The 27,962-nt window shown below is 41.6% G+C and overlaps 1 protein-coding gene across 3 annotated transcripts; it reads left to right on the top strand.

Moving 5' to 3' along the window:
- The first annotated feature begins 261 nt into the window (after positions 1-261).
- Positions 262-27,743, top strand: CPT2 (carnitine palmitoyltransferase 2). 3 transcript variants are annotated; one of them, XM_033866488.2, is made up of 7 exons: positions 461-599; positions 2,243-2,334; positions 12,550-12,630; positions 14,396-14,502; positions 14,590-14,641; positions 24,776-26,080; positions 27,109-27,743. In XM_033866488.2, the coding sequence occupies exons 6-7, from the start codon at positions 24,790-24,792 to the stop codon at positions 27,438-27,440; spliced, it is 1,623 nt and encodes a 540-aa protein (XP_033722379.1). In that variant the 5' UTR covers positions 461-599; positions 2,243-2,334; positions 12,550-12,630; positions 14,396-14,502; positions 14,590-14,641; positions 24,776-24,789; the 3' UTR covers positions 27,441-27,743. The 3 variants fall into 3 exon arrangements, with proteins under 3 accessions (XP_004320014.1, XP_033722379.1, XP_019793331.1); XM_004319966.4 differs by lacking the exons at positions 2,243-2,334; positions 14,590-14,641 and having other exon boundaries at positions 262-599; XM_019937772.3 differs by lacking the exons at positions 461-599; positions 2,243-2,334; positions 14,590-14,641 and adding an exon at positions 11,031-11,146.
- The last annotated feature ends 219 nt before the right edge of the window (positions 27,744-27,962 follow it).

Genomic DNA, 27,962 nt, shown 5'->3' with positions numbered 1-27,962 from the left:
AAATTTTTTCCCACGATCTCCCAGGGACAGAGTCTGGACGAAATTTATCAGATTCCAAAAGTTTTTTCGGCTTCTCTTTTTCTCCAGTTCAGTTTCTATCTTGTTCCAAAACAGGAGAAGGGTGTGGCTTCGGAGCTCAGTTTCCTGCCGCCTAGAGAGCGGAAGAGAGACCAACAGGGCCGGGAGGCGACGGCCTTCCCAGTCCCGCAGTGGGCTGGACCCTCTGAGCCTCGGTGGGCCTGTGGGCGGGCCTATTTGCGGGCGGACCCATCTGTGGGCGGGGCCCTCCGTGGGCGGGGCCAGAAGGCCGGAAGTTGTTCCGCGTACCGGCACAAACTGAACGCGAATCCCTGACGCAGCGTCCTGGGGCACTGAGGGCGGCGGCCTAGTCTCTGTAACCAGAGCTCCGCATTCTCCGCGTTCTCGCTGCTGCCGCCTTCCGGGACGATGGTGGCCGGCCTGCTGTTGCGCGCCTGGCCCCGGGGCTTTGCTTTTGGCCCGGGAGCCCTCAGTCGGCCCCTAAGCACAGGCTTCGACCCGGGCCAGTACCTGCAGCTGAGCATCGTGCCCACTATGCACTACCAGGACAGTCTGCCCAGGTGAGCCCGGCCTCCCGGTCCCCGCCGTCCACGCGAGCTGGGGTTCGGCCCCAGCCTCTCTCCAATCACTCACGCCTATTCTGCTGAACCCTCTTCCGCCTCTAAAGTTTTACCTGGGACGCTGCCGCATCCTCCAATCTGAAAATCCTGTGACTTTCAGGATCTCATGGTACTGGAACATCAGAATGCCCGAATTCTCTTCCAGAATCCCCCGCTCCCCCCAGCCATTGTTCTCTCAGATTTTCTCTCCTGAACTCTTCTCGAACTCCTACAAAAAACCGACTTCCAATCAAATATCTAATTGTCCCTCACATTTCTCCCTGAAAAACGTCCAACCTGCATATCGCCAACACTACCCTTAGCCCTCCAACTAGGTTGTCTCCCCGCATTCCTGCACAGAATATGGATCGGTCAATTCCTGATACATAATGGGTACTCTCCCTCAATTTCTCCCAGCACGCCACCTTTTTCACGCCTGTTACTCATAACCTCAGCCCCACTCCCCATGCCTCCAGTCCTCCTGTATTTTAGCACGCTATCCTCCCCCAGGGAGATTCAAGTATTCATCTTACCCTCCAAGTCCTCAGCATTCTAAGTCCAATCTTCACCTGGAAACCTTTCACCCCTACCAAACCTTCCTCAACACTCCTCCCACCCTCCTCCCTAACCCACATTACTCCCTGCAACTTCAGCCCACCCTCACAGAATTCTAGGCGGCACCCTCAGTACCCCTCCCCAAATCTTCTTATTCACATTAGATACAGAGCCCACCCAAATTCTGTGCCTCCTCACCATAGCTACGCCCCCGCCCCCTTCTGAAACATTTCTCCCAGAATCTACTTCCCCTGTGAAACACAGCTCCCATACATCTTCCTTCTCCTTCCCTCATCCAGTATTTTCTTTAATTCAGCTTCCAGTTTGCCCAGTCTTTGAACTCCCAGCCTTACTCTAAGCTGCCAGGTCTCCTCCAATATTAGAAATGTCCCTAAATTCCTTCACCCCCTAAAACCAAACTTTAACTTCTCTACCTACTCACCAGTTAGTTCCTGGTGCCAAGTTCCAAATTTGTTTCACAGAGCCTTTTTACTTCCTTTCTCCCCAAGCTGCCATTAGGGATCTCCCTCCCAGTCCAGGGGCTGGAGACCCTACCCCATGAACAGAACAAAGATTGTCACAGGCATCAACCCCAACTACTAGGTTGCTGTTTTTCTCTACAGCTGGGAACCCCTTAACCCATTGTCCTCACTGCCCACCCCCATCCTCTCAGGAGTATCAGCTGAGGGATTCTTGTCAAATTACAGTGTGCAAACATCTAAAACAAGTTAAAATGAGATTATCTAGCCCCAATCCCACTGTTTAAATTTGGCAGGAGGATGGGGAAGAGAAAGAAAAAGTCTCTGTGCCTGTGAGATAAGCCATGACCTCTTGACTATGAGCTGAGCCAGTATGTGGGGGAAAGGTGAGGAATGACAGAGCCTGTCTTCACTTGCCAAGCCCAGCAACAGATGGCCTTTAACTTTCAGACAGTCCCGGGCCCCACCCAGGTGTAAGGTCAGAGGGGTTTTCTCCATTTTAGAATTGGAAAGCTGGGAAGAATATTAAGAATATCAAAGAATATCAAGATCATTTCCTCTAATCCACAGCACAGATATCTTGGAGCTACAAACAGTAGCGCTCATCACCCGTGTATAACTTTAAATGATGACTCCCTCTCCAGGCCTCCACCACCTCACCTGTAAGTTGGAAGTTAGATAAGATAAGATTCCTTTTATCTGAGATTCTGGAGAGGTAAAATGAATTGTCTTTCACACTCGTTTTGATGTCACACTTGGTGAAAAGCCCTGGCTTTGAAGTCTGGTAGAACTTAAGTTTCAGATTCTGGATCTGATGCTCTTTCTGTATAGCTTCAGGCAATTCAGTCAACCTCTTTGAGCCCTAGTTCTTACCTGTAAGGTAGGAACAGAAAGCACAATTCATAGGGCTATTGTGAGGCTAGAGTGAGATAAGATGCCAAAATAGGGAACTGTCCTTATTAGTTGGCATGGGAAGGACTAGTCCCTTAGTATTAAGTGGTCCAATTGGATCTCCCTCCTTACCTCTTTCTTTTCCTATTATATCACTGCCTTTTAATCAAGTGGCTTTGGACTTGCTTTCCTCTAGGAACCTTTGCACTATCATTTGCTTGGTTTTTAGGTGTTATGTTTTTTTCTTTGCTCTTTTTCAGTGTAGTCAAATATACAAAACATAAAATTTACCATTTTAACTATTTTTAGGTGTACAGTTCAGTTAGGTTTTTTTTTTAGGGTTCTATTTATACACACTGAGCAGTTAATTTCAGAATATAAAAATGCAAGTCCGAAGCAGAGAAAGGGTGGAACAACCTGACCTACACATTCACATTATTAATTTGATAACCATTTATTAATAGGGATTTGGAGACCAGTCAGTCATGTTGAGGAGCTTACTGTATAGTGGGGGAGATTTAACAGGTAAACAGTTATGATATAATGGATAAGTAGCAAGCAGCATCTCATGGTGGTTACAGTCATGAGATAGGAGTCAGATTTGATTTTTTTAAATTAATTAATTAATTTATTTTTGGCTGTGTTGGGTCTTCGTTGCTGCACGCGGGCTTTCTCTAGTTGTGGCGAGTGGGGGCTACTCTTTGTTGCGGTGCGCGGGCTTCTCATTGCAGTGGCTTCTCTTGTTGCAGAGCACAGGTTCTAGGCATACGAGCTTCAGTAGTTGTGGCACGTGGGCTCAGTAGTTGTGGCTCACGGGCTCTAGAGCTCAGGCTCAGTAGTTGTGTTGCATGGGCTTAGTTGCTCTGTAGCTTGTGGGATCTTCCCGGACCAGGGCTCGAACCCATGTCCCCTGAATTGGCAGGTGGATTCTTAACCACTGCACCACCAGGGAAGTCCCGAAGCACAGAGTCTTAACTACTGAATTTCCAGGGAAGTCCCTCTGCCCATTTTTTAAGTCAGGTTGTTTATTTGATGTTGAATTGTATGAGCTGTTGATATATTTTGGACATTAGCCTCTTATTAGTCATATCATTTGCAAATATTTTCTCCTATTCAGTAGGTTGTCTTTTTTTTTTTTATTTTGGATGGTTTCCTTTGCTGTGCAAAATCTTTTAAATTTGATTAGGTCCCATTTGTTTTTGTTTTGTTTTGTTTTTGCTTTTGTTTCCTTTGCCTTTAGGAAACAGATCAAAAAAAATATTACTGTGATTCATGTCAAAGAGTGTTCTGCCAATGTTTTCTTTTAGGAGTTTTGTGGTTTCCAGTCTTACATTTAGCTCTTTAATCCATTTTTTAAAAATTTTATTTATTTATTTATTTGCGGTATGTGGGCCTCTCACTGTGTGGCCTGTCCCGTTGCAGAGCACAGGCTCCAGACGCGCAGGCTCAATGGCCATGGCTTATGGTCCCAGCCGCTCCGCGGCATGTGGGATCTTCCCGGACTGGGGCACGAGCCCATGTCCCCTGCTTCGGCAGGCAGACTCTCAACCACTGCGCCACCAGGGAAGCCCTTTAATCCATTTTGAGTTTATTTTTGTGTATGGTTTGATAAAATATTCTAATTTCACTCTTTTACACATAGCTATTCCATTTTCTCAGCACCACTTAAGGAAGAGACTGTTTTTTCTCTATTGTATATTCTTGCCTCCTTTGTCATAGATTAATTGACCATAAGTGTGTGGTTTTATTTCTGGGCTCTCTCTTATGTTCCATTGATCTATGTGTCTGTTTTTGTGCCAGTACCATAGTGTTTTGATTATGCTAGCTTTGTAGTATGGTCTGAAGTCAGAGAATGTGATATCTCCAGCTCTCTTCTTCTTTTTCAAGATTGTTTTGGCTATTTGGGGGTCTTTTGTGTTTCCATACAAATTTTAAAATTATTTGTTCTAGTTCTGTGAAAAATGACATTGGTATTTTGATAGGGATTGCATTGAATCTGTAGATTGCTTTGGGTAGTATGGTCATTTTAATGATATTAATTCTTCCAGTCCATTAACAAGGTATATCTTTCCATCTGTTTGTGTCATCTTCGATTTCTTTCTTCAGTGTCTTATAGGTCTTTTACCTCTTTAGTTAGATTTATTCCTAGGTATTCATTTTGATGCGATTGTGAATGGGCTTGTTTCCTTAGTTTCTCCTCCTGATAGTTCATTGTTAGCATGTAGAGTGCAACAGATTTCTGTATATCAATTTTGTGTCCTGCAACTTTACTGAATTCATTGATGAGCTCTGGTAGTTTTTTAATAGTGTCTTTAGGATTTTCTATGACATAGTATCATGTCATCTGCAAACTCTGACAGTTTTGCTCCTTCCTTTTCAATTTGGATTCCTTTTATTTCTTTTTCTTGTCTGATTGTTGTGGCTAGGGCTTCCAATAGCATGTTGATTAAAGGAGCAAGAGTGGAATTCCTTGTCTGGTTCCTAATCTTAGAGGAAATGCTATCAGCTTTTCATCATTGAGTATGTGTTAGCTCTGGAGTTATCATATGTGACCTTTATTATGCTGATGTGTGTTCCCTCTGTACTTACTTTGTGGAGAGTATTGTCATAAATAGATGTTGAATTTTGTCAAAAGCTTTTTCTGCATTTATTGAGATGATCGTAAGGCTTTTATTCTTCAATTGGCTGTTGTGATGTATTACATTGATTTGTGGATATTGAACCATCCTTGCGTCCCTGTGATAAATGCCACTTGATCAGGCTGCATGATCTTTTTATTGTATTGTTGGATTTGGCTTGCTAATATTTTACTGAGGATCTTTGCATCTATGTTCATTGGTGATATTGGCCTGTAATTTTCTTTTTGGTGTGGTATCTTTGTTTTTTGTATCACGATGATGCTGGCCTCTTATAATAAGTTTGGAAGCATTACATCCTCTGCAGTTTTTTTTGGAATAGTTTGAGATGGATGGGTGTTAACTGTTCTCCACGTGTTTGGTAGAATTCACCTGTGAAGCCACCTGGTCCAGGACTTTTGTTTGTTGGGAGTTTTTAAATTACTGATTAAATTTCATTACTGTTAATTGGTCTATTCATATTTTCTATTTCTTCCTGGTTCAGTCTTGGGAGATTGTACATTCCTAGGAATTTGTCCATTCCTTCTGGGTTGTCCATTTTATTGGAATATAGTTGTTCATAGTAATCTCCTTTGGTCCTTTGTATTTCTGTGGCATCAGTTGTAACTTTTCCTTTTTCATTTCTGATTTTATTAGTTTGGGCCCTCTCTCTTTTTTATTTGATGAGTCTGGCTTAAAGTTTATCAATTTTGTTTATCTTTTCAAAGAACCAGCTCTTATTTTCATTGATCTTTTCTATTTTTTTTTAGTCTATTTCATTTACTTCTGCTCTGTTCCTTATAATTTCTTTCCCTTTACTAACTTAGTGTTTTGTTCTTTCACTAGTTCCTTTAGGTGTAAGTTTACATTGGTTATTTGAGATTTTTCTTGTTTCCTTAGGTAAGCTTATAGCATTATAAACTTCCCTCTTAGAACTGCTTTTGCTGCATCCCATGAAGTTTGAGTCATTGTGGGTTTTTTTCCTTTTGTCTCCAGGTATTTTTTGTTTCCTTTTTGATTTCTTCAGTGATCCATTCGTTGTTTAGTAGTGTGTTGTTTAGCCTCCACATGTTTGTGTTTTTTGCAGTTTGTTTCTTGTAGTTGATTTCTAGTCTCACAGCATTGTGGCTGGAAAAGATGCTTGATATGATTTCAGTTTTCTTAAATTTTCTGCGGCTTATTTTATGGCCTAGCTTGTTTTGTGACCTGTCCTGAAGAATGTTCCATGTGCACTTGGAACAGTGTATTCTACTGTTTGGGATAGAATGTTTTTTATGTATCTATTAGGTTCTCTGGTCTAACGTGTAATTTAAGGCCAGTGTTTCCTTATTGATTTTTTGTCTTGATGATCTGTACATTGATGTAAGTGGGGTGTTAAACTCCCCTACTATTACTGTGTTACTGTCAATTTCTCCATTTATGTCTGTTAATGTTTGCTTTATGTATTTAGGTGCTCCTATGTTGGGTGCATATATATATATATATTTTTTTTTTTTTTTTTTTTTTTTTATTTTTTTTTTTGCGTTACGCGGGCCTCTCACTGTTGTGGCCTCTCCCGTTGCGGAGCACAGGCTCCGGACGCGCAGGCTCAGCTGCCATGGCTCACGGGCCCAGCCGCTCCGCGGCATGCAGGATCGTCCCGGACCGGGGCGCGAACCCGTGTCCCCTGCATCAGCAGGCGGACTCTCAACCACTGCGCCACCAGGGAAGCCCGGGTGCATATATATTTTAAATTATTATACTTTCTTCTTGGATTGATCCTTTGATCATTATGTAGTGTCCTTCTTTGTCTCTTGTAACCATCTTTGTCTTAAAGTCTGTTTTGTCTAATATAAGTATTGCTATCCCGGCTTTCTTTTGATTTCCATTAGTATAGGATATCTTTTTCCATCCCCTCAAATCAGTGTGTGTCTTTAGATCTGAAATGAATCTCTTGTAGGCAGCTTATATATGGGTCTTGTTTTTGTATCCATTCAGCTACTCTGTGTCTTTGAATGGAGCATTTAGTCCATTTACACTGAAAGTAATTATTGATATGTATATTCTTTTTTTAAACATAAGTTTATTGATTTATTTATTTTTGGCTGTGTTGGGCCTTCGTTGCTGTGCACAGGCTTTCTCTAGTTGTGTCAAGTGAGGGCTACTCTTCGTTGCGGTTCGCGGGCTTCTCATTGCGGTGGCTTCTCTTGTTGTGGAGCACGGCCTCTAGGCTCACGGGCTTCAGTAGTTGTGGCATGCAGGCTCAGTAGTTGTGGCTCGCGGGCTGTAGAGCGCAGCTTCAGTAGTTGTGGCGCACGGGCTTAGTTGCTCCATGGCATGTGGGATCTTCCTGGACCAGGGCTCAAACCCGTGTCCCCTGCATTGGCAGGCGGATTCTTAACCACTGAGCCACCAGGGAAGTCCCGATATGTATATTCTTATTGCCATTTTGTTCATTGTTTTGAGACTGTTTTTGTAGTTCTTTTTTGTTGCTTTATTAGTCCTTTTTCTCTTCTCTTGTGATTTGGTGACAATCTTTAGTCTTACCTTTGGGTTCCTTTCTCTTTTTTCTGCGTGTTATCAATTATAGATTTTTGGTTTGTGGTTACCATGAGATTTAAATATAGCCATCTGTGTATATACATGATTGTTTTTAGTTGCTGGTTTCTTAATTTCAAATGCATTTTAACAGCCCTGCATTTGTACTGTCCTTCCATATCATGATGACGGTTTTTGACATCATATTTTAGATCTACTTGTTTTGTGAATCCCTTAACTGCTTATTGTGGCTATAGATGATTTTACCAGTTTTTTCTTTTAACCTTCCTACTAGCTTTGTATGTGGTTGATGATCTAACTTTTTTGTATATTTGCCTTTACTGGTGAGCTTTTTCCTTTTCTAATCTTCATGTTTCTAGTTATGACCTTTTCTTTTTTGCTTAGAGAAGTCCCTTTAACATTTTTTGCAAAGCTGGTTTGGTGGTGCTGAACTCTTTTAGGTTTTGCTTGTTTGAAAAACTTTTGATCTCTCCATCAAATCTGAATGAGAGCCTTGCTGGGTAGAGTATTCTTGGTTGTAGGTTTTTCTTTTTTATCACTTTAAATATATCATGCCACTCCTTTCTGGCCTGCAGAGTCTGCTGAAAAGTCAGCTGATAATCTCATGGGAGTTCCCTTGTAAGTAACTTGTTGCTTTTCCCTTGCTGCTTTTAATATTTTCTCTTTATACTTAATTTTTACCATTTAATTACTATGTGCCTTGATGTGTTCCTCTTTGGGTTCATACAGTTGATATTGTCCCAGAGGTCCCTTAAACCATCCTCATTGCTTTTCATTCTGTTTTCTTTTTTTTGTTCAGCATGAGTGATTTCCACTACCCTGTCTTCTAGCTCATGTGATCTGTTCCTCTGTATCATTTAGTCTCCCGTTGATTCCTTCTAGTGTATTTTTCATTTCAGTTAGTGTATTCTTCATCTCTGTTTGATTGTTCTTTATATTTTCTAAGTCTTTGTTATAAACGTCTAACTTCTTGCTCTGTGCATCCATTCTTCTCCTGAGTTCTATGATCGTCTTTACAGTCATTACCCTGAACTCTTTATCAGGTAGACTGCCTGTCTCCACTTCACTTAATTCTTCTTCTGGGGTTTTAGTTTGTTCCTTCATTTGGAACATGTTCCTTTGTCACTTCATTTTGCCTAACTTGCTGTTTTTATCTCTGTGTATCTGGTAGGTTGGTCATGTTTCCCAATCTTGGAGAAGTGGCCTTTTGTAAGAGATGTCCTATGTGTCCCAGTATTGCACTCCTCTTTTGTCACCAGAGCTACGTGCTCTAGAGGTGCCCCTAATGTGGACTGTGTGGGTCCTTCTCCTGTGGTAGGCTGACTACCATGGGCAGTCTGATAGGCTTGGTTGTCCCCTGGTCTGGTTGGTTGCCAGGCCCTGCCGTGTGCAGAGGCTGCTGGCTGCCAGTTGGCTGGGCCGGGTCACAAGGTGGTTGGCTGCAGAGCTCCGGGGGTCCCAGGGCTAGTACTGGCTCACTGGTGGGCAGAGTCAGTTCCTGGGGTCTGGCTGCAGGGCCCAGGGGGCCCAGAGGTTCCAGATCTGGTGCTGGACTGCTGGTGGATGGGGCTGGCTCCTGACACAGCTGGCTGCGGGGTCAAGGGTGTCCCGAAGTTTGTGTTGGCCTGCTGGTGGGTGAGGCCAGGGCCCAACCAGCCCCAGGGCAGGTGCTGCTGGCCTGCTGGAGTCTGAGCTGGGTCCTCTAGCTGAGGGGCTGTTGTTGCCCTGGGGCTGGTGTCCACCAGCTAGTGGGTAGGCTGGTCCTGAGGCTAGAGCAGGCTTACTGGTGGGCAGGTCAGGGATTTGAGGGCTGGTGCCTGCTCACTGGTGGGTGCATCTGGGTCCTGTGATCTCTGGCTGCAGGGCCCTGGGGGTCCTGGGTCTAGTGCCTGTGCACTGGTAAAATTCCTACTTTTAAAGTGTACAGTTCCATGGGGGAGGGTTATATAATCACAGCGTTGTGCAGCTATCACCACTATCTAATTCATCGCCTCTCCCCGTCATTGCAGTCATTCCCCATTCCCCCAACACCCTTGGTAACCACCAGTCTACTTTCTGAAAAGTGACTTGTTTAAAATTGGAACTCGGGTTTGTTTGGCTTCAAAGCTTAGGCTTTTCCAGCATGGCACACTGTCCCTAAACAAAGAACGAATCCACAGTTGACAGGATTATGCCCCCTTGCATACCTTCAGTTTTCTTCCTCGTTGCCTGCTTGGAAGAGCCTGTGTAAGTGTCAGAGTTGATTCTGTGAGAGCAGGGGGGAATCACCGATGGAGTATCCAGTCAGAAGAGGGCAGAGGAGCCAGTCTTGAGAAAACTGGCACTTTTAGGGCAAGAGGACATAATGGAGGAAAACAGAATCAGAAGAAGATGTCAAAACCAACAGGATGGGAGAAGAGAATCTCTCCGTCTTCTGCATCCTTAAAGGATCTCATGGTCTGCAGTCTGATGGGGAAGAGAGACATAAATACATAAATGCCTCTAAAAATGATAGAGAAGAATATAGGGTCCTGGGGTACATAGAGGGGTAAAGGAAGGTAATCAACTAATTCACTTAACACACATTGAGTACCTGTTCTGTGCCAGCCCACGTGCCAGTGGAGGTGAGAAAAGGGGATTCAGAGGAAGAATCCTAATGAGTGGTGAGCTCCCCTCTCTATACATCACCATAATCATGTGAGCCAACTCTGCATTTCTTCCCAGCTCCACATTCGGTGACATCATGTTGGTAGCTTGAACTTGGCCATGGTGGGAGATTTACAGAAATTGGTAAATGCTACAAATCAGGGCTTCACCCCCTACCCACCAGAGAGCTGGTTTACTAACCCAGCACTCCTTGGAGTGGATAACAGATGAGGATGGGGAGAAGGTGGTACAATTAGATTTGAGAGGAAAGAAACGTGTTTGATGTTGATGGCAGGTTGTGGAGGTTAGGAGGGTATCGGTCCTTCCTAGAAGTTGGGGAGTGGCTTTCTTTGAGGAGAAATCTGAAGGCAAGTGGTATTTACCTATAACCATATCAGAGAGATTAAGTGACAGAGCTGGGACTTAAGCCTAGGTCTGATTCTAAATGTCCTTGTCTTTTCACCATCAGTAGTTCTTATACTTTTAGACTTCACAGATCAGTAAAATTATAGGGGAAAATACTGTTATCAACATTATTTCTTAAAAAAAAAGACCTTTAATGACTCTCACCCTAAAAGGGGGGGGTGGGACAATCTCAGAATTAAGAACAGACTTTTCATGTAAGCAAATTTAGCTTTGTGAAAAGCTCACTGTACTGTCCATGTTTGTTTTATTTCCTTGTGAACCAGTAACTTCACAACTATGGCCATCTTCTGCAAGTATCAGATAATCCAGTGATATGGACTATGTTGTTATTTGACATTTACAACGAGGGTATTTTATAGAAGGCAAAAATATAGACTTGGTAAGTTTAGCATATTCATTAAGTGATCTTTGATAATTTTTATAGAAAACAGGTGACTTTGTATCCATGATAATAATTTTTTTGTAGAATCTATACTGCCTTAATTTAGTTCCATTGAGAAAATTCAGTTTGTTGTGCTAATAACTCCAAAATAAATCATCACTCTGAAAACTTACTTTACCCCACTAAAGTAAGCTCAAGCTAGAGTTAACACTCCAGAATCTTTTGAATAAGGACTGCTTTTATAAAACTGCCATTGCCTCTAATTTAGAATTGTTTAAAAAGAAGGTAAATTTTCCTTAATGTCCCTACTGTATCAAAACAAAGTCTTGAGAAAGGTAAGTAGGTAACTTTGTACTTATGAGATAGCTGAGCTAGTGTTAGGGATTTTCTGCATAAGTCCATGTAAGGGGACCTACAGTGTTACAGTGTTGTGAATGGTTACTCAGTGCAGCCTAAGTCCATGATGGCTGTAAAATCAGATTTGTTTTTTGACATTGTATTTTGGATAAAGATGCATTGAAAAATAAACTGAAGAACTACAGTGTATCTTATTAGTAAGGTCTTAAACTGTGTTTTATGGATAACTTTCAGTTTTCCTAAATGGCTGCTATATTTAGATATTTTGAATGTATCAGTGTTCATTTTGAGTTGGCAGAGGTAACCTAACAAACTTGGATTAAGTTTTGGTACTAGGGGATATATCTTTCAGTAAAATTATTAACATGAAAAAAAAAAGTATGCCTCACAACATACCCCTGGTGTTTTCATTTCACTGTGGACCTGTAACTTCATTGCCATAGCTGTCATTGGGAATCCACCGGTAGAGAATGATGAGTAAGTAAGCACAGAGGAAGATTTGGTTCTTCCTCACAGGACTCCTGGTGAGCTGGGCATGGCTTGATGGTCGATCCCATGGTTGGCTGGCCCATTGGACAGACCTGTGTTTCCCTTTTGTATGATTCTCTGTCATAAAATACACTAGAAAATTTAAAAATAGAAGTTTTTTTTCATCTTGGGAGAGAAAAAGACAGTCGTTCAAACTAAGGGTAGAAATAAAATCAGTGCCAGTACAGGGTTAACACAGGTATTATAACAGTGACAGGAAACAGGAATTTTGGGGCAGCTTCTGCTTCCCCATTTTGAATCTGTTAGTGTGTTTACTAATTCAGCTTATGAAATTCATCATTAATACATTAAAAAGTTATTATTTTACTTTAAAAAAAGAGCTACCAATTATACTTAAATTCATCTATTCTCATTTGTAAGTGGCTTCCTTTTGTTGTTTGTTTTTTTTGGAAAGAAGTTAATTATCCAGTAATTATTGGTTAGTTTGGGTTGGGAAGCTAGTTAACCTCTTCCACAGATTGTGACCCTTACACTTGACCTTACTTTCTTCCCAGGCTGCCTATTCCCAAACTTGAAGACACCGTTAGGAGATACCTCAGTGCGCAGAAGCCTCTCTTGGATGATGGCCAGTTCAGGTAAAAGCTGAGAACCCTGAATGGCCATGGATGGGTGGCTCAGGGGAGGCTGGCAAGTGCCGGGGAACCAAGTTTCAGGGAGTGTCTGTGATTTGATTGGGTCACCAGGCACCTAGGACCTGGTCTTTACGTTTGCAAGTTCAGGAAATAGATTTTTCACTCATGAAGGGCTGACCAGGCCCTGAGGTGAGAGTCTCTTTAACTAGACTCAACAGGCAATGGTTTATAAGCCAGAATGCCAAATTTGTGCTATCTTGGTGGGTGTTACCTGGTTGGCTAGCTGGTACCAGTCATTTACAGGGGGCGTGTGCTCTTGGTAGGGAGGTTCATTAAGGAGAGCATGTGGCAGACCAGAAGTTTGCTTGGTGAGCATATGTACTGGGTTGGATAGTGTGCCCTCCAAATTCATTCCCTTTTGAGAACCTCGTTATGTGACCTTATTTGGAAATAGGGTAGTTGCAGATGTAATTAATTAAGATGAGGTCATACTGGAGAGAGCTGAGTCCTTAATCCAATATGATTGGTATATTTATAAGAAGAGGAGAGACACAGAGACAGCCATGTGAGGACAGAGGCAGATTACAGTGGATTAACAAGCCAAGGAATGCCAAGGATACCTGGTAACACCAGAAGCTAAGAGAAAGTCCTGGAACAGATTCTCCACTGGAGTCTTCAGAGAGAATATGGTCTTGTCAGCACCTTGATTCTGTACTTCTAGCCTCCAGAACTGTGAGAGAATAAGTTTCTGTTGTCTTAAGCCATCCAGTCTGTGGTACTTTGTTATGGCAGTCCTAGGAAACTAATTCAGTATGGAATTGGAAAATAATATTGGATATTGTTAAAAAGCGGATTCCATCAAGCTCTTGTATCCTGGTATAGTACTCTTTTTCCACAATGGGAATTTGTCGTGCAAATAACTGGCCTTCTCATTAGAATCACAGAGTCCTTCAATGGACAGTGCTGGGAAAAAAAAGATGAACCATTCATAATGTAGTCCTCTGCTTTTAAATATTCCACATTAGTCACTTGAAGCTTCTATTGACATGGTAATGATGTAATAGCTACCTGCTACTAAGTATTATGTTTCAAACTATCCTAAATCCTTAGCTCTTATAAATATTTTAAAAATCATGTAAGGTGGTATATTATCTCTATTTTACATATAGAGAAACTGAGACTGAGAGAGATCAAGTAACTTGTCCACGGTTATACAGTTTGAAAGTAACAGAGCTAGAATTCAAACTTAGCTCTTCTTGGCTCCAAAGCTTATATCATTTTCTCCATGCCTCCTAGATTACACATTATTTTATGAGATGTGGATTCATCTTCCTAATCAATCATTTTAAGATATCCTAGATTTATCTGTTTAGATTGATTCCTGTTCTTCTGACCAGAGGTACTTTCTGATCTCAGTCCCTGGTTCTAGGGATATGCTATTGGGGACCCAAAGTTCTGTGATGAGTTCTTGGCCATGAATCTAAAAATCGTCTATTCCCCAGCCGCATAGCACAGGGAGATCAGCTCAGTGCTCTGTAACCACCTAGAGGGGTAGGATAGGGAGGGTGGGAGGGAGACGCAAGAGGGAGGAGATATGGGGATATATGTATATGTATAGCTGATTCACTTTGTTATAAAAGCAGAAACTAACACACCATTGTAAAGTAATTATACTCCAATAAAGATGTTAAAAAATAATAATAATAAATAAATAAAAATCATCTATTCCCTGCCATGGTTTGACTCTATCTTTTTTTGAACATTTCAGGAAAACGGAACAATTGTGTAAGAGTTTTGAAAATGGGATTGGAAAAGAACTGCACAAGCAGCTGGTCGCTCAGGACAAGCAGAATAAACATACGAGCTACATTTCAGGTGGGTAGGCAAGGCTGTGGGCTTGATATTTCCAGAGCCCTCTGTAACTGAAAGCAAGTCATCTTCTCTCCTGTTTTAATCTCACAGATATTTTTGGTGAGACCAGCACTGAAGTGTTATCTCATCCTCTCTTCCTGAGGTAAACATTAAGGTTGAGTGAGTTCATCCTCCACTGAGGTGCTGCCTGGAGTCCATGCTCAAGAGCAGTAGCTTGCCTGCTCTGTAGGTGGGATCAAGACAGAACCTAATCATTGGTTCTCTCTGTAAAGGATGCAGGATTTAGTCCTATGTCCTGTGTGTATCATTCTAGGTCCTTCACGGTCTGGCCCAACTGCCCGATCCAGCCTCATCTCTTACCATCCTCCCTGACACACCCATGCTTCAGCAAAACTGAACAACTCCTTCCCTCAACCCGTTAGTCTTTCATTCTTCTGTGCCTTTATCCATGTTGTTCGCCCCACCATTTTTTACCTGGCAAATTCTTCCTTTAAGACCCAGTTAGGGTGGTTATGAGAAGTTCAGGACAGGGGCTAGGCAAAATGGGAGATGGGGATCAAAAGGTACAAACTTCCAGTTATAAAATAAGTCAGTCCTGGGGATGTAATGTATAACCTGGTGACTATAGTTAATAATACTGTATTGTATATTTGAAAGTTGCTGTGAGTATAGATTTTAAAGCTTCTCATAAGAAAAAAAATTTTCTACGTATGTATGGTGATGGATGTCAGCTAGACTTATTGTGCTGAGCATTTTGCAGTATATACAAATATCAAATCATTATGTTGTACACTTGAAACTAATATAATGTTATATGTCAATTACATCTCAATTAAGAAAAAGAAAAAAAAAAAGATCGAGTAGGATGATTTTTCTATGAAATCTTTCAGCCCTTCTTCCCATTCAGAGTTGGTTGCTTTCACCTCTGTTCCCACAGCACTTCTTTTAACTCAGTTTATATTTTTAATAAGGTTATACATGCATATAGTTTAAAGAATCAGATAGTTTTCTCAGGCTTGTTAGGAGAAACAGAAATTTCCTGACCTTGCCCTAATTTCTCACTTCTCATTTTCCCCCATTCTCTAAATTACTGACTCATATTAATGCATCTTTTGTAGTTTTAGGCATTATCTATTGACGTCTCACTGTAAAAGATTAGGATTTAGCAGTCTCTTATATCCTCACCACATTTCTATCCCCTCATTGTCACAGTATAGTTATTTGTAATTTTCGTTTGCTCAATACCTAGTGTTTACACTATTATAATCATGTAAACACTATTGTCAGCTGAATTGTGTAGCACATTGGAATTGTTTTTCCTTTCCCATATGAACTTTGTTTTCTCTGAAGTTAATAATTCTACTTTCTTTTGCTTTCTATGTGCTTAATAATTTACCTGGGATTTTTTTTTTTTTAATTCTCATCTTCCTTCCTAGTCTGTCTCGAATTTGCTTTTTGCTGGTTTGTTTTACCCTCTTTTCTTTCTTCCGATGTTTCATAATCCTTCTCTGTTGTCTTAGATCTGAATGAGATACTTAAAAGTTGTGGCAAGCTCTGTAGATGAGGGCGTGCTTGTCAGTCACAGCTTCACTGTAATGTGATCAGCTAAACCATTTCCTCGGGGTGCCCCTAATGTTGGTGTCTTTGGGTTAGACTCCCAGGGAAGGCTTTTCCGGTAAACTGCCAAAAGGTATTTTCCTGTTTGCTGCTGTCGTAGGAGTGGGATAAGGGAAGAAGGCTTGAGCTCTCATGTGTAACTTATGTCTCCCAATTTTACTTTCTCCAGTGAATAAAACTTAAATCTCCTATTTGGAGTGGGGAGGGAATCTGGGGTGTGGGGTGGGGGTTTAACTGAATAGCCCTTCAACCAGATATATCTAGGCTGCTACTTCCTGAGCCCTCTGGGGGTTCTGCTGTGTAAATCATACTATTTCTTGGCTTTCTCTGCTGCCAGGTTAGGGTTGGTGTCCTTGAATTGGCTAGAGAGCTTTCCAATTTCTAATATTTGTTCTTTTCTTGTCTCTCATTCTCTTTGCCTTATTGGTTTCTGTCTCTTTAAATTCTTTTACTGAACGGATCAGAGGCATAAATTCATGTCTTCTTTTGTCAAATACGTCTTGCCCCCATTTTAATGCATTGCATTATGTTTTAATTCTATTTGTCTCCTTCATCAGAGTTCTTCTGAATTAAAGTCCATGCCCTATTCCTCTCTATATCCCCTGGGCCAGGGCCTGGCACAGCACTGATTCGCAAGGAATGAAGGGACCAACAAATGAATAATAGATAAATTCATGTCCATTAATCCTTTCCCAATACTTTATATGTAAAAACTATTTCTTTGAATCAAAGATAGGCTATATTTGATTAGGAAGTTCCTAATCCTACCAGGAACTTCCCTTGAAAACACATTTTCTGATAAGATACTGCCTCTGGAATTTTTACAAGCAAAACATCCACAGGAATACAGAGGGCTAGTTGGAGTGATTCACTCGCACTGATAGTTATTTCTAATTGCTTTTCAAGCATTTCCTAAAAGAGGGAGTGCAGTAATGTACATAGTACACAGAATGATGGTGAAGACTTTCTGCCATATTAGGGAGACAGTCAGCTGTGAATGTTGTCCCTGAAAGGAGATGAAGCATGAGAAACCTAAGCTGAGGGGGTGGGAATTAACAACTATTCTATTTCAGCATGAATGCCAGTGAGGTATTATTGTTTTTTATTTCTGTAAGTGTCAAAAAAGGAAACGGAATGAGGAAGAAAAAGTAATTAATAAACATTAGGGAAATGTAAATCAAAACCACAATGATGGTTACCCACCAGAATGGCTCCAATCAAATAAGACTTACAGTAACAATAACAAATGCTGCTGAGGATGTGGAGAAATTGCAACCCTTGTATACTGCTGGTGGTAATGGTTCAGCCACTTTGTTTTTTTTAAAAATTTATTTATTTTATTTATTTATTTTTGGCTGCGTTGGTTTTTTGTTGCTGCGCGCGGGCTTTTTCTAGTTGCAGCGAGCGGGGGCTACTCTTCGTTGTGCACGTGCTTCTCATTGCGGTGGCTTCTCTTGTTGCGGAGCACGGGCTCTAGGCACGCGGGCTTCAGTAGTTGTGGCTTGCGGCTCTAGAGCACAGGCTCAGTAGTTGTGGCGCACAGGCTTAGTTGCTCCACGGCATGTGGGATCTTCCCGGCCCAGGGCTCGAACCCGTGTCCCCTGCATTGGCAGGTGGATTCTTAACCACTGCGCCACCAGGGAAGCCCTGGTTCAGCCACTTTGTAAGGCACCCTGGCAGGTTAAACATAGAGTTCAGTCCAAGATGGCGGAGTAGAAGGACGTGGAGCTCACCTCCTCCCACAAATACATCAGAAACACATCTACATGTGGAACAGTTCTCACGGAACATCTACTGAAAGCTTGCAGAAGATCTCATACAACCAAAGCTGCAAGAAAGATCCTCATGTAACTGGGTAGGATGAACGGAAAAGGGAGAAGAGGATGTGGGACAGGACCTGTGCTCCTGGGAGGGAGTGGTGAAAGAGGACAGCTTCCCTCACCCTGAGAACATCCTTCACTGGCTGGGAGGTCCACCAGGACAGATAGGGAGCTTCAGAGGCTGGAGAGGAGAGTGTGGGAGCTGGCTTGCCACCCTGCAGGGTAGAGATACACCAACATAGATGGTTCTGGCCATGTTGCCACATTTCTGAGCCCAAGACGCGTGCCTGCTGGTGTGTGCAGTGACTGGGTGCTGAAACTCAGGTTTCAGAGACAGACCCAGGGAGAGGACACGGTTTGGCTGTGGGGAGACATCCCAAAGGGCCTGGAGTGTGACCCAGGCTGCAACTGGGGGTGCACACAGGATGGAGCATGGGTCTGCCATAGGAGCCCCATTGTCAACACACGAGGGGAGGGGGTGGGCCTGCCATAGCAGCCTCACTGTCAGCATGCTCACAGCAGGGTGTGACTCCAATCACCACAGATGCTGTGAACTTTGTGGGTGGCACACATGAAGGCGGGCCTGAAATCTGAGCTTATCACTGGCGATCCCACTGCAGGTGCTGGGTTGCAGCTTTGGCAGGTTGCCGCTCTGGCAGATTTTGGGTTCAGGACTGCACGTGCCTGCCTGGGGGCTGTCTGAGCTGATTACCAGCAGTCCCACTGTGGATGCAGGGAGGTGGCCCCAGTGGGTTCTCACTATGGTGGATTTGGGACCAGAACCATGCATGCCTGAAGGCCATCTGGGTCGATTGTAGGCGGGCTCAGGGAACACAACTCCAGTGGGTTTATGAAGCAACCACTTTGTGAGTGCACCTGCACGCTGGACCTCAGGTTACCAGAGCCCCCAAGCAAAGGTGTCCCCTAAAGGCAGTGCCAGGCAATAGTGGTCTTTGTGGGTGCTCACACCAGGTGGCAGGCAGCATCACAGAATCGCACGTCCTGGCAGACAGTTCCTGGGGGAGAAACATGCAGCAGCTCCTTTCCCAGAGGGAGTGCTCCAGTCCCGCCTACTTCACACCACAGCTTAAAACCAGATCTGGGGACTTCTACTACAACAACTGGGGAGCAGACCCTTTCCCTCTGCCGGGCTGTGACATCCACAAAGCAAAGAGGAGGCCCCACCCAACATCCAGTGCGGGCTCCGGTCACCGCAACACCAAACACACCCCCTATCAAGGGTACAAGGGCCACCCTGAGGAAAGAGATGGCAAGCATCCATACCAAAAATAGCCCTCACACGAGAAATTTTGGATTCAAGCAGGCTACACAGGGACACTCCCACATAAAAACAGCCCTTCAAGACCACAGTAGATAACTCTTTCTCCTAAATTCACAGTCGGAGAAATATAAGAAAAATGAAAAAGCAGAGGAATTAACTCCCAATCAAAAGAATAAGAGAAATCCCCTGAAAGAACAATGAAACAGATGACCTCTCCAGTCTACCAGACCACAAGTTCAAAAAGGAAGTAATAAAAATGCTGAAGGAATTAAGAAAAGCTATTGTTAGAAATTCAGATCATTGTAACAAGGAACTAGAAACTACAAAGAGGAGCTAATCAAAATTACACCACTCAATTGCCAAGATGAAAACAAAGCTAAAGGCAATAAATAGCAAACTAAATAATGCAGAAGAATGAATAAGTGATCTGGAAGATAGAATAGTGGAAATCACCCAATCAGAACAGCAGACAAAGACAAATTAAAAAAAGTGAAAGCAACATACAAGATCTATGGGATAACGTAAAGCATGCCAATCTACACATAATAGGAATCCTAGAAGCAGAAGAAAGAGAAAAGGGGATCGAAAATGTACTTGAAAAAATTATGGCTGAAAACTTCCCAGACCTAAAGAAGGAAACAGATTTCCAGGCACAGGAAGCACAGAGGGTCCCAAACAAAATGAACCCAAACAGACCTACTCTAAGACATATCATAATTAAAATGCCAAAAGTTAAAGATAAAGAGAGAATTCTAAAAGTAGCAAGAGAAAAACAAATAGGCAGTTACAAGGGAACCCTCATAAGGCTATCAGCTGATTTCTCTACAGAAATTTTGCAGGCCGGAAGGGAGTGGCAAGATATATTCAAAGTCCTGAAAGGGAAAAACCTGCAACCTAGGATACTCTACTCAGCAAGATTATCATTTAGAATAGAAGGAGAGAGAAAGAATTTCTCAGACAAGGAAAAACTAAAGGAATACAGGAATACTAAACCTATCTTAAACTAAATATTGAAAGGTCTTCTCTAAATGGAAAAGAAGCAAGAATCTATAGGAAAGAGAAAACAACAGTAGAAGAGGTAAGTATATAAAAGGATTAAAGCTCACTGAAATAAGTCAGTACATAGGTTTAAATTTTTTTTTAATTGTATGAAAGCGATTACAACTACAGTGTTCAGCAAAAGAATAAACATGAAGATGTAAAATGAGACATCAAATCACAAAATGTGGGAGAGGGGAGTAAGAAAATATAGATCTTTTAGAATGTGTTAGAGCTTATATGACTACCAGTCTAGAGCAAATAGATTTAGTGATGGGTTAACATACTTGAAAATCAGAGTAACCACAAATCAAAATCATATTTAAAATATTCACAAAAAAAAAACAAAAAGAAAAAAGGTACTCAAGCATAATACAAAAGAAAACCACAAAAGGAAAAACAAAAAGAAGAAACAAAGAAGATGTACAAAATCAACTGAAAAACAAGGTTTAAAATGACTATAAATACATACTTATCAATAATTACTTTAAATGTCAATGGACAAAAGGCTCTGATCAAAAGACGTAGAGTGGCAGACAAGACAAGAACCTACAGTATGCTGCCTACAGTAGACCCACTTAAGGGCAAAGAACACATATGGATTGAAAGTGAGGGGATGGAAAAAATATTTCATGCAAGTGGAAATGACAAGAAAGCAGGGATAGCAATACTTAAATCAGACAAAATAGACTTTAAAACAAGGTCATAAAGAAAGATAAAGAAGGACACTGTATAATGATAAAAGGATCAATACAAGAAGAGGATATTACATTCGTTATCCTATATGCTTTCAATATAGGAGCACCTAAATACATAAAACAAATACTAACAGACATAAAGGGAGAATTGATGGGAATACAATAATAGTAGGAGACTTTAACACCCCACTGACGTCAATGGACAGATCTTCCAGACAGAAGATCAGTAATGCAACAGAGACTCTAAATGACACAATAGAACAGATTTAATTGATATCTTCAGGACATTACATCCAAAAAAACCAGAATACATTCTTTTCAAGTGCACATGGAATGTTGAAGAGGAGGGAACACTCCCAAAGTCATCCTATGAAGCCACCATCATCCTGATACTAAAACCAGACAAAGACATTATCAAAAAAGAAAATTACAGGCCAATATCTTTGATGAATATGGATATAAAAATCCTCAACAAAATATTAGCAAACCAAAGTCAACAACGCATAAAAAAGATCATACACCATGATCAAGTTGGATGCATCCCAGGGTCACAAGGGTGGTTCAGATATGCAAGTCAATCATGTGATACACCACATCAACAAGAGAAAAGACAAAGACCATATGATCATCTCAGTAGATGCAGAAAAAAACATTTGATAAAATTCAACATTCATTCATGATAAAAACTCTTACCAAAGTGGGTATAGAGGGAACATATCACAATATAATAAAAGCTATTTATGACAAACCCACAGCCAATATACTACTCAACAGTGAAACGCTAAAAGCCTTCCCACTAAATTCTGGAACAAGACAAGGATGCCCACTCTTACCACTTCTATTCAACATAGTATTGGCAGTCCTAGCCACAGCAATCAGATAAGAAAAAGAAATAAAAGGTATCTAAATTGGAAGGGAAGAGGTAAAATTGTCATTATATGTAGATGACAGGATACTCTATATAGAAAACCCTAAAGACTCCCAAACACAGAAACTATTAGAACTGATAAACGAATTCAGTAAGGTAGAAGGATACAAGATTAACATAGAGAAATCAGTTGCATTTCTTTACACTAACAATGAAATATCAGGAAGACAAAGTAAAAAAACAATCCCTTTTAAAATTGTGTCCAAAAAAAGTGAAATACCTAGGAATAAACCTGACCGAAGAGATGAAAGACTTATATGCTGAGAACTATAAAAACATTGATAAAGGAAATTGAAGGTGATTCAAAGAAATGAAAAGAAATACCATGCTCTTGGATTAGAAGAATTAATATAGTTAAAATGGCCATACTACCCAAAGCAATCTACAGATTTAACATGATCTGTATCAGATTACCCATGACATTTTTCACAGAACTAAAACAAATAATCCTAAAATTTACATGGAACCACAAAAGACCCAGAATTGCCAAAGTAATCCTGAGGAAAAAGAACACAGCTAGAGGCATAATCTTCCCAGACTTCAGGCAATACTACAAAGGTACAGTAATGTAAACAGCATGGTATTGGCACAAAAACAGACATATGGATCAGTGGAACAGAATAGAGAGCCCAGAAATAAATCTACACACCTACAGTCAATTAATCTACAACAGAGTAGGCAAGAATATACAATGGAGAAAAGACAGCCTCTTCAATAAGTGGTGCTGGGAAAACTGGACAGCTACATGTAAAAGAATGAAATTAGAACATTCTAACACCATACACAAAAATAAGCTCAAAATGGATTAAAGACCTAAATGTAAGACTAGATACTATAAAATTCCTAGAGGAAAGCATAGGAAGAAGATTCTTTGACATAAACCACAGCAATATTTTTTTAGATCTGTCTCCTAGAGTGATGGAAATAAAAGCAAAAATAAATGATTGGGACCTAATTAAACTTAAAAGATTTTGCACAGCAAAGGAAACCATAAACAAAATGAGAAGATAACCTGCGGAATGGGAGAAAATTTTTGCAAATGATGTGACCAACAAGGGATTAGTCTCCAAAATTTACAAAGAGCTCATACAGTTCAGTATCAAAAAACAAACAACCCAATCAAAAAATGGTCAGAATGGGACTTCCCTGGTGGCACAGTGGTTAAGAGTCTGCCTGCCAATGCAGGGGACACGGGTTCGATCCCTGGTCTGGGAAGATCCTACATGCTGTGGAGCGGCTGGGCCCGTGTGCCACAACTACTGAAGGCCACATGCCTAGAGCCCATGCTCTGCAACAAGAGAAGCCACCGCAATGAGAAGCCCGCGCACCGCAATGAAGAGTAGCCCTGCTTGATGCAACTAGAAGAAGCCCGCACGCAGCAGCGAAGACCCAACGCAGCCAAAAATAAATTTATAAATAAATAAATAAATTGTATATCTTAAAAAAAAAAAAGGGGGCAGAAGACCTAAATAGACATTTCTCCAAAGAAGATATACAGGTGGCCAACAGACACATGAAAAGATGCTCAGCATTGCTAATTATTAGAAAAATACAAATCAAAACTACAATGAGGTATTACCTCACACCAGTCAAAATAGTCATCATCAAAAAGTCTACAAATAAATGCTGGAGATAGTGTGGAGAAAAGGGACTGTTGGTGGGAATGTAAATAGGTGCAGTATGGAGAACAGTATGGAGGTTCCTTAAAAAACTAAAAATAGAGTTACCATATGATCCAGCAATCCCACTCCTGGGCATATATCCGGAGAAAACTCTAATTCAAAAAGAGACATGCTCCCCAATGTTCATAGCTGCACTATTTACAGTAGCCAAGACATGGAAGCAACCTAACTGTCCATAGACAGATGAATGGATAAAGAAGATGTGGTATATATATACGATGGAATATTACTCAGCCATTAAAAAATGAAATAATGCCATTTGCAGCAACATGGATGGACCTAGAGATTATCATATAAACTGAAGTAAGTGAGACAAAGACAGCCATCATATATCACTTATGTGTGGAATCTAAAATATGATACAGATGAACTTATTTCCAAAACATGTTTGAAACAGACTCACAGACATAGAAAACAAACTTATGGTTGCCAAAGGGGGAAAGGTTGGCGTGGGGGAGGGATAAATTAGGAGTTTGGAATTAACAGAGACACACTAATATATCTAAAATAGATAAACAACAAGGATTTAACTGTATAGCACAGGGAACTATATTCAGTATCTTGTAATAATCTATAATAGAAAAGAATCTGAAAAAGGCTAGGTATATGTATATGTATAACTGAATCACTTTGCTGTACACCTGAAACTAACACAACATTGTAAATCAACTGTACTTCAATAAAAAAAGAAAAAATTAATAAAAAGTCAAACAATTTCAGTCAAAAAAAGGGGGGTTAAACATAGACTTACCATATGACCTAGCAATTCCACTCCTAGCTATATCCCCCAAGAGAACTGAGAACATATGTCCACATGAAAATTTGTACATACCAGCATTATTCAAAATAACCAGTAAGTGGAAACAACCCAAATGTCCATCTACAAATGAATGGATAAACAAAATGTGGTACATTATTGGAACATTATTTAGCAATAAAAAGAAATGAAGACTGATATATGCTATAGCATGGATGAACTGTCAAAACATTATTGTAAGTGATAGAAGTCAGATGCAAAAGACCACATATTATATGATCCCATTTACCATTTATGAATTATTGCAGAGGAAAAAAATAATCAGAAAATTCCATCCTCTGGAGGTTAATGTCACTTCTTCTGAATATGCTTGATTTTTTTTTTTCTTTCTCAAATTTTATCTTTAGGAACTGCATTAACTCTTTATTGTTCTTTTTTAATTTTTATTTTTTAGGTCCCTGGTTTGATATGTACTTAACTGCTCGAGACCCAGTTGTCCTGAACTTTAATCCATTTATGTCATTCAACCCTGACCCAAAGTCCGAGTACAACGACCAGCTCACCCGGGCAACCAACATGACTGTCTCTGCCATCCGGTTTCTGAAGACACTTCGGGCTGACCTTTTGGAACCAGAAGTGTTCCACTTGAACCCTGCCAAAAGTGACACTGATACCTTCAAGAGACTCATACGCTTTGTGCCTTCCTCTCTGTCCTGGTATGGCGCCTACTTGGTCAATGCATATCCCCTGGATATGTCCCAGTATTTTCGGCTTTTCAATTCCACTCGTTTACCCAAACCCAGTCGAGATGAACTCTTCACTGATGACAAGGCCAGACACCTCCTGGTCCTAAGAAAAGGACACTTCTATGTCTTTGATGTCCTGGATCAAAATGGGAACATTGTGAGCGCCTCAGAAATCCAGGCTCATCTGAAGTACATTCTCTCAGACAGTAGCCTGGCCCCCGAGTTTCCACTGTCATATCTGACCAGTGAGAACCGGGACATCTGGGCAGAGCTCAGACAGAAGCTGGTGAGTGGTGGCAACGAGGAGACCCTGAGGAAAGTGGACTCTGCTGTATTCTGTCTCTGCCTAGATGACTTCCCCATTAAGGACCTTGTCCACTTGTCCCACAACATGCTGCACGGTGACGGCACAAACCGCTGGTTTGATAAATCCTTTAACCTCATTATAGCCAAGGATGGCACTGCTGCTATCCACTTTGAGCATGCTTGGGGCGATGGTGTTGCAGTGCTCAGGTTTTTTAATGAAGTGTTTAAAGACAGCACTCAGGCCCCTGCTATCACTCCACGGAGCCAGCCAGCTAACACTGACTCTTCTGTCGCCGTACAAAAACTCAACTTCAAGCTGAATGATGCTTTAAAGACTGGCATCAGCGCTGCTAAGGAAAAATTTGATGCCACCATGAAAACCCTCACCATTGACTACATCCAGTTTCAGAGAGGAGGCAAAGAATTCCTGAAGAAGCAGAAGCTGAGCCCTGACTCGGTGGCTCAGCTGGCCTTCCAGATGGCCCTCCTGCAACAGTACGGGCAGACAGTGGCCACCTATGAGTCCTGTAGCACTGCAGCATTCAAGCACGGCCGCACCGAGACCATCCGCCCGGCCTCCATCTTCACAAAGAGGTGCTCTGAGGCCTTTGTCAGGGAGCCCTCCAAGCACAGCGCTGGAGAGCTTCAGCAGATGATAGCCAAGTGCTCCACGTACCACAACCAGCTGACCAAAGAAGCAGCGATGGGTGAGACAGGGTTTGGGGAGCATGCCCTTAGGTCTTGTTGCCCTCAGCACTGGGGTAAGCCTCAGCACTATCCTACCCCACATCTGATTTCCACCTCTTCACTAGGTTTAATCCACCTGCCAACTGATTATTATTTTTTTCTACCTTAGCAGTCCAAACAGCCAGACTAGCCATTAGGGTTCAGAATATTCTCTCCTCTTAAGCAAGGATGGGGAAATGCATCCAACTTCGTCCTCATTTAAGGTCACTTTCAGCCATGTTACATACTCTCTTCCTATTATTTATTGGTCATCAGACTCACTTTTGACAACGTAGGATTTCTAAGCCCACGGCCCCTCTTACTTCACTTCAGTTGAAGTGTATTGGTTGCCTGTAAATAGGCCAACTCAGAAGCTCTTCCCAACCTAAGTGTCATCTTTCTTTGCCTCTTCATAGTAAAATTCGAGACCTAGAAAGGACCTGGAGGATCACACAGTCCAGTTCCTTCATGTAGCCAAAGTCCTGGAACTGAAAGGGCCATCCAAGACATTCTAGTCTCATCCTTCTCTAATTTTATAAGTATGAAACTGAGACCACTGGCTCAGGGTCACGCAGCAAATTATCAGGAAAGCGGAGATTAGGACCCTGGTCAAATACCCCTTCCATTTTGTTCCACTGACTCAGTCTTGTCTTTTACACTTGATTTGGACTTTGGCTTTTACCTTAGTTTTTGAGTCCATAGTGTGTTCTCCATGTACTTTTCTTGACTGTTTGACTAAACTGATTCAATTTCAAAATTTTAAAAATCATGTTCATTTTAGGCTGATTTTTAGCTCAGCTGTTCACAGCTTTTTAAAAAGGAATATTCTAGAATGAACTGAGCCAGAGGTTAGCAAGCTGGAGGTGTGCATGCAGAGATAAACAAACCCTTCTTCCACTCTCAAGGATGCTGTGAAGGTGCTCCTACCATGGGTCGGAGGTTTTACCAAGTGAGGTCCCTTTCAGTTCTGAGATTCTTAGACTCTGGTTTTCCATTTTGTCTCTGACAGGCCAGGGCTTTGATCGACACTTGTTTGCTCTGCGGTACCTGGGAGCAGCCAAAGGGATTGACCTGCCCGAGCTATACCTGGACCCTGCATATAGGCAGATAAACCACAACATCCTGTCCACGAGCACGTTGAGCAGCCCAGCAGTGAACATCGGCGGCTTTGCCCCCGTGGTCCCTGATGGTTTTGGCATTGCGTATGCTGTTCATGACAACTGGATAGGCTGCAACGTCTCTGCCTACCAAGGCCGCAATGCCCACGAGTTTCTCCAGTGTGTAGAGAAGGCCTTAGAAGGCATGTTTGATGCCTTAGAAGGCAAAGCCATCAAATCTTAACTTCTGGGTGGATGAAAAGCCTCTGTTCCTTCATCAACATGAAAATTGGGGCCTCTGTAACCAGTAGGCACTGTTCTGTGACTAATGAAACTAATTGTGAGGTGCCTGAGCACCAGTGCTATAAGGTTTGAGCTTTAAAACCGTGGTTTTAAAGCTAAACATGTAATTTCCAAGTGGAACTAGATCAGAACTAAAGATAATGTGAGATTTCAATTTTAAGGACATTTGATCAGGAGGTAAGAGTTAGAAAATAACTCAGGTGTATTTATTGTTGAAGCAGAAATAAAATGCAATTCATGCTTAGAGGTGGTTCCTCTTAGGTTTTGGGTTTTTTTGTTTTTGTTTTGAATTGTTTAACCTCGTTGCCTAATCCCCACAAAGAACTTTCCAGTAGTAAGTTCAGGTGATGGTAAGTTCATATTGGCTCCTGGCTCTTCGGGTGATGGTAGGAAATGCTCTTTTATCTTTCCTGTAAACTTGCTTCTCTCTCCTGGGATATCCTTTGTTTAAAAAACCTCTTCA

Source organism: Tursiops truncatus, chromosome 1, assembly GCF_011762595.2.
Source record: "Tursiops truncatus isolate mTurTru1 chromosome 1, mTurTru1.mat.Y, whole genome shotgun sequence".
Taxonomy (NCBI): Eukaryota; Metazoa; Chordata; class Mammalia; order Artiodactyla; family Delphinidae; genus Tursiops; species Tursiops truncatus.
This window is presented reverse-complemented; position numbering and strand designations above follow the sequence as displayed.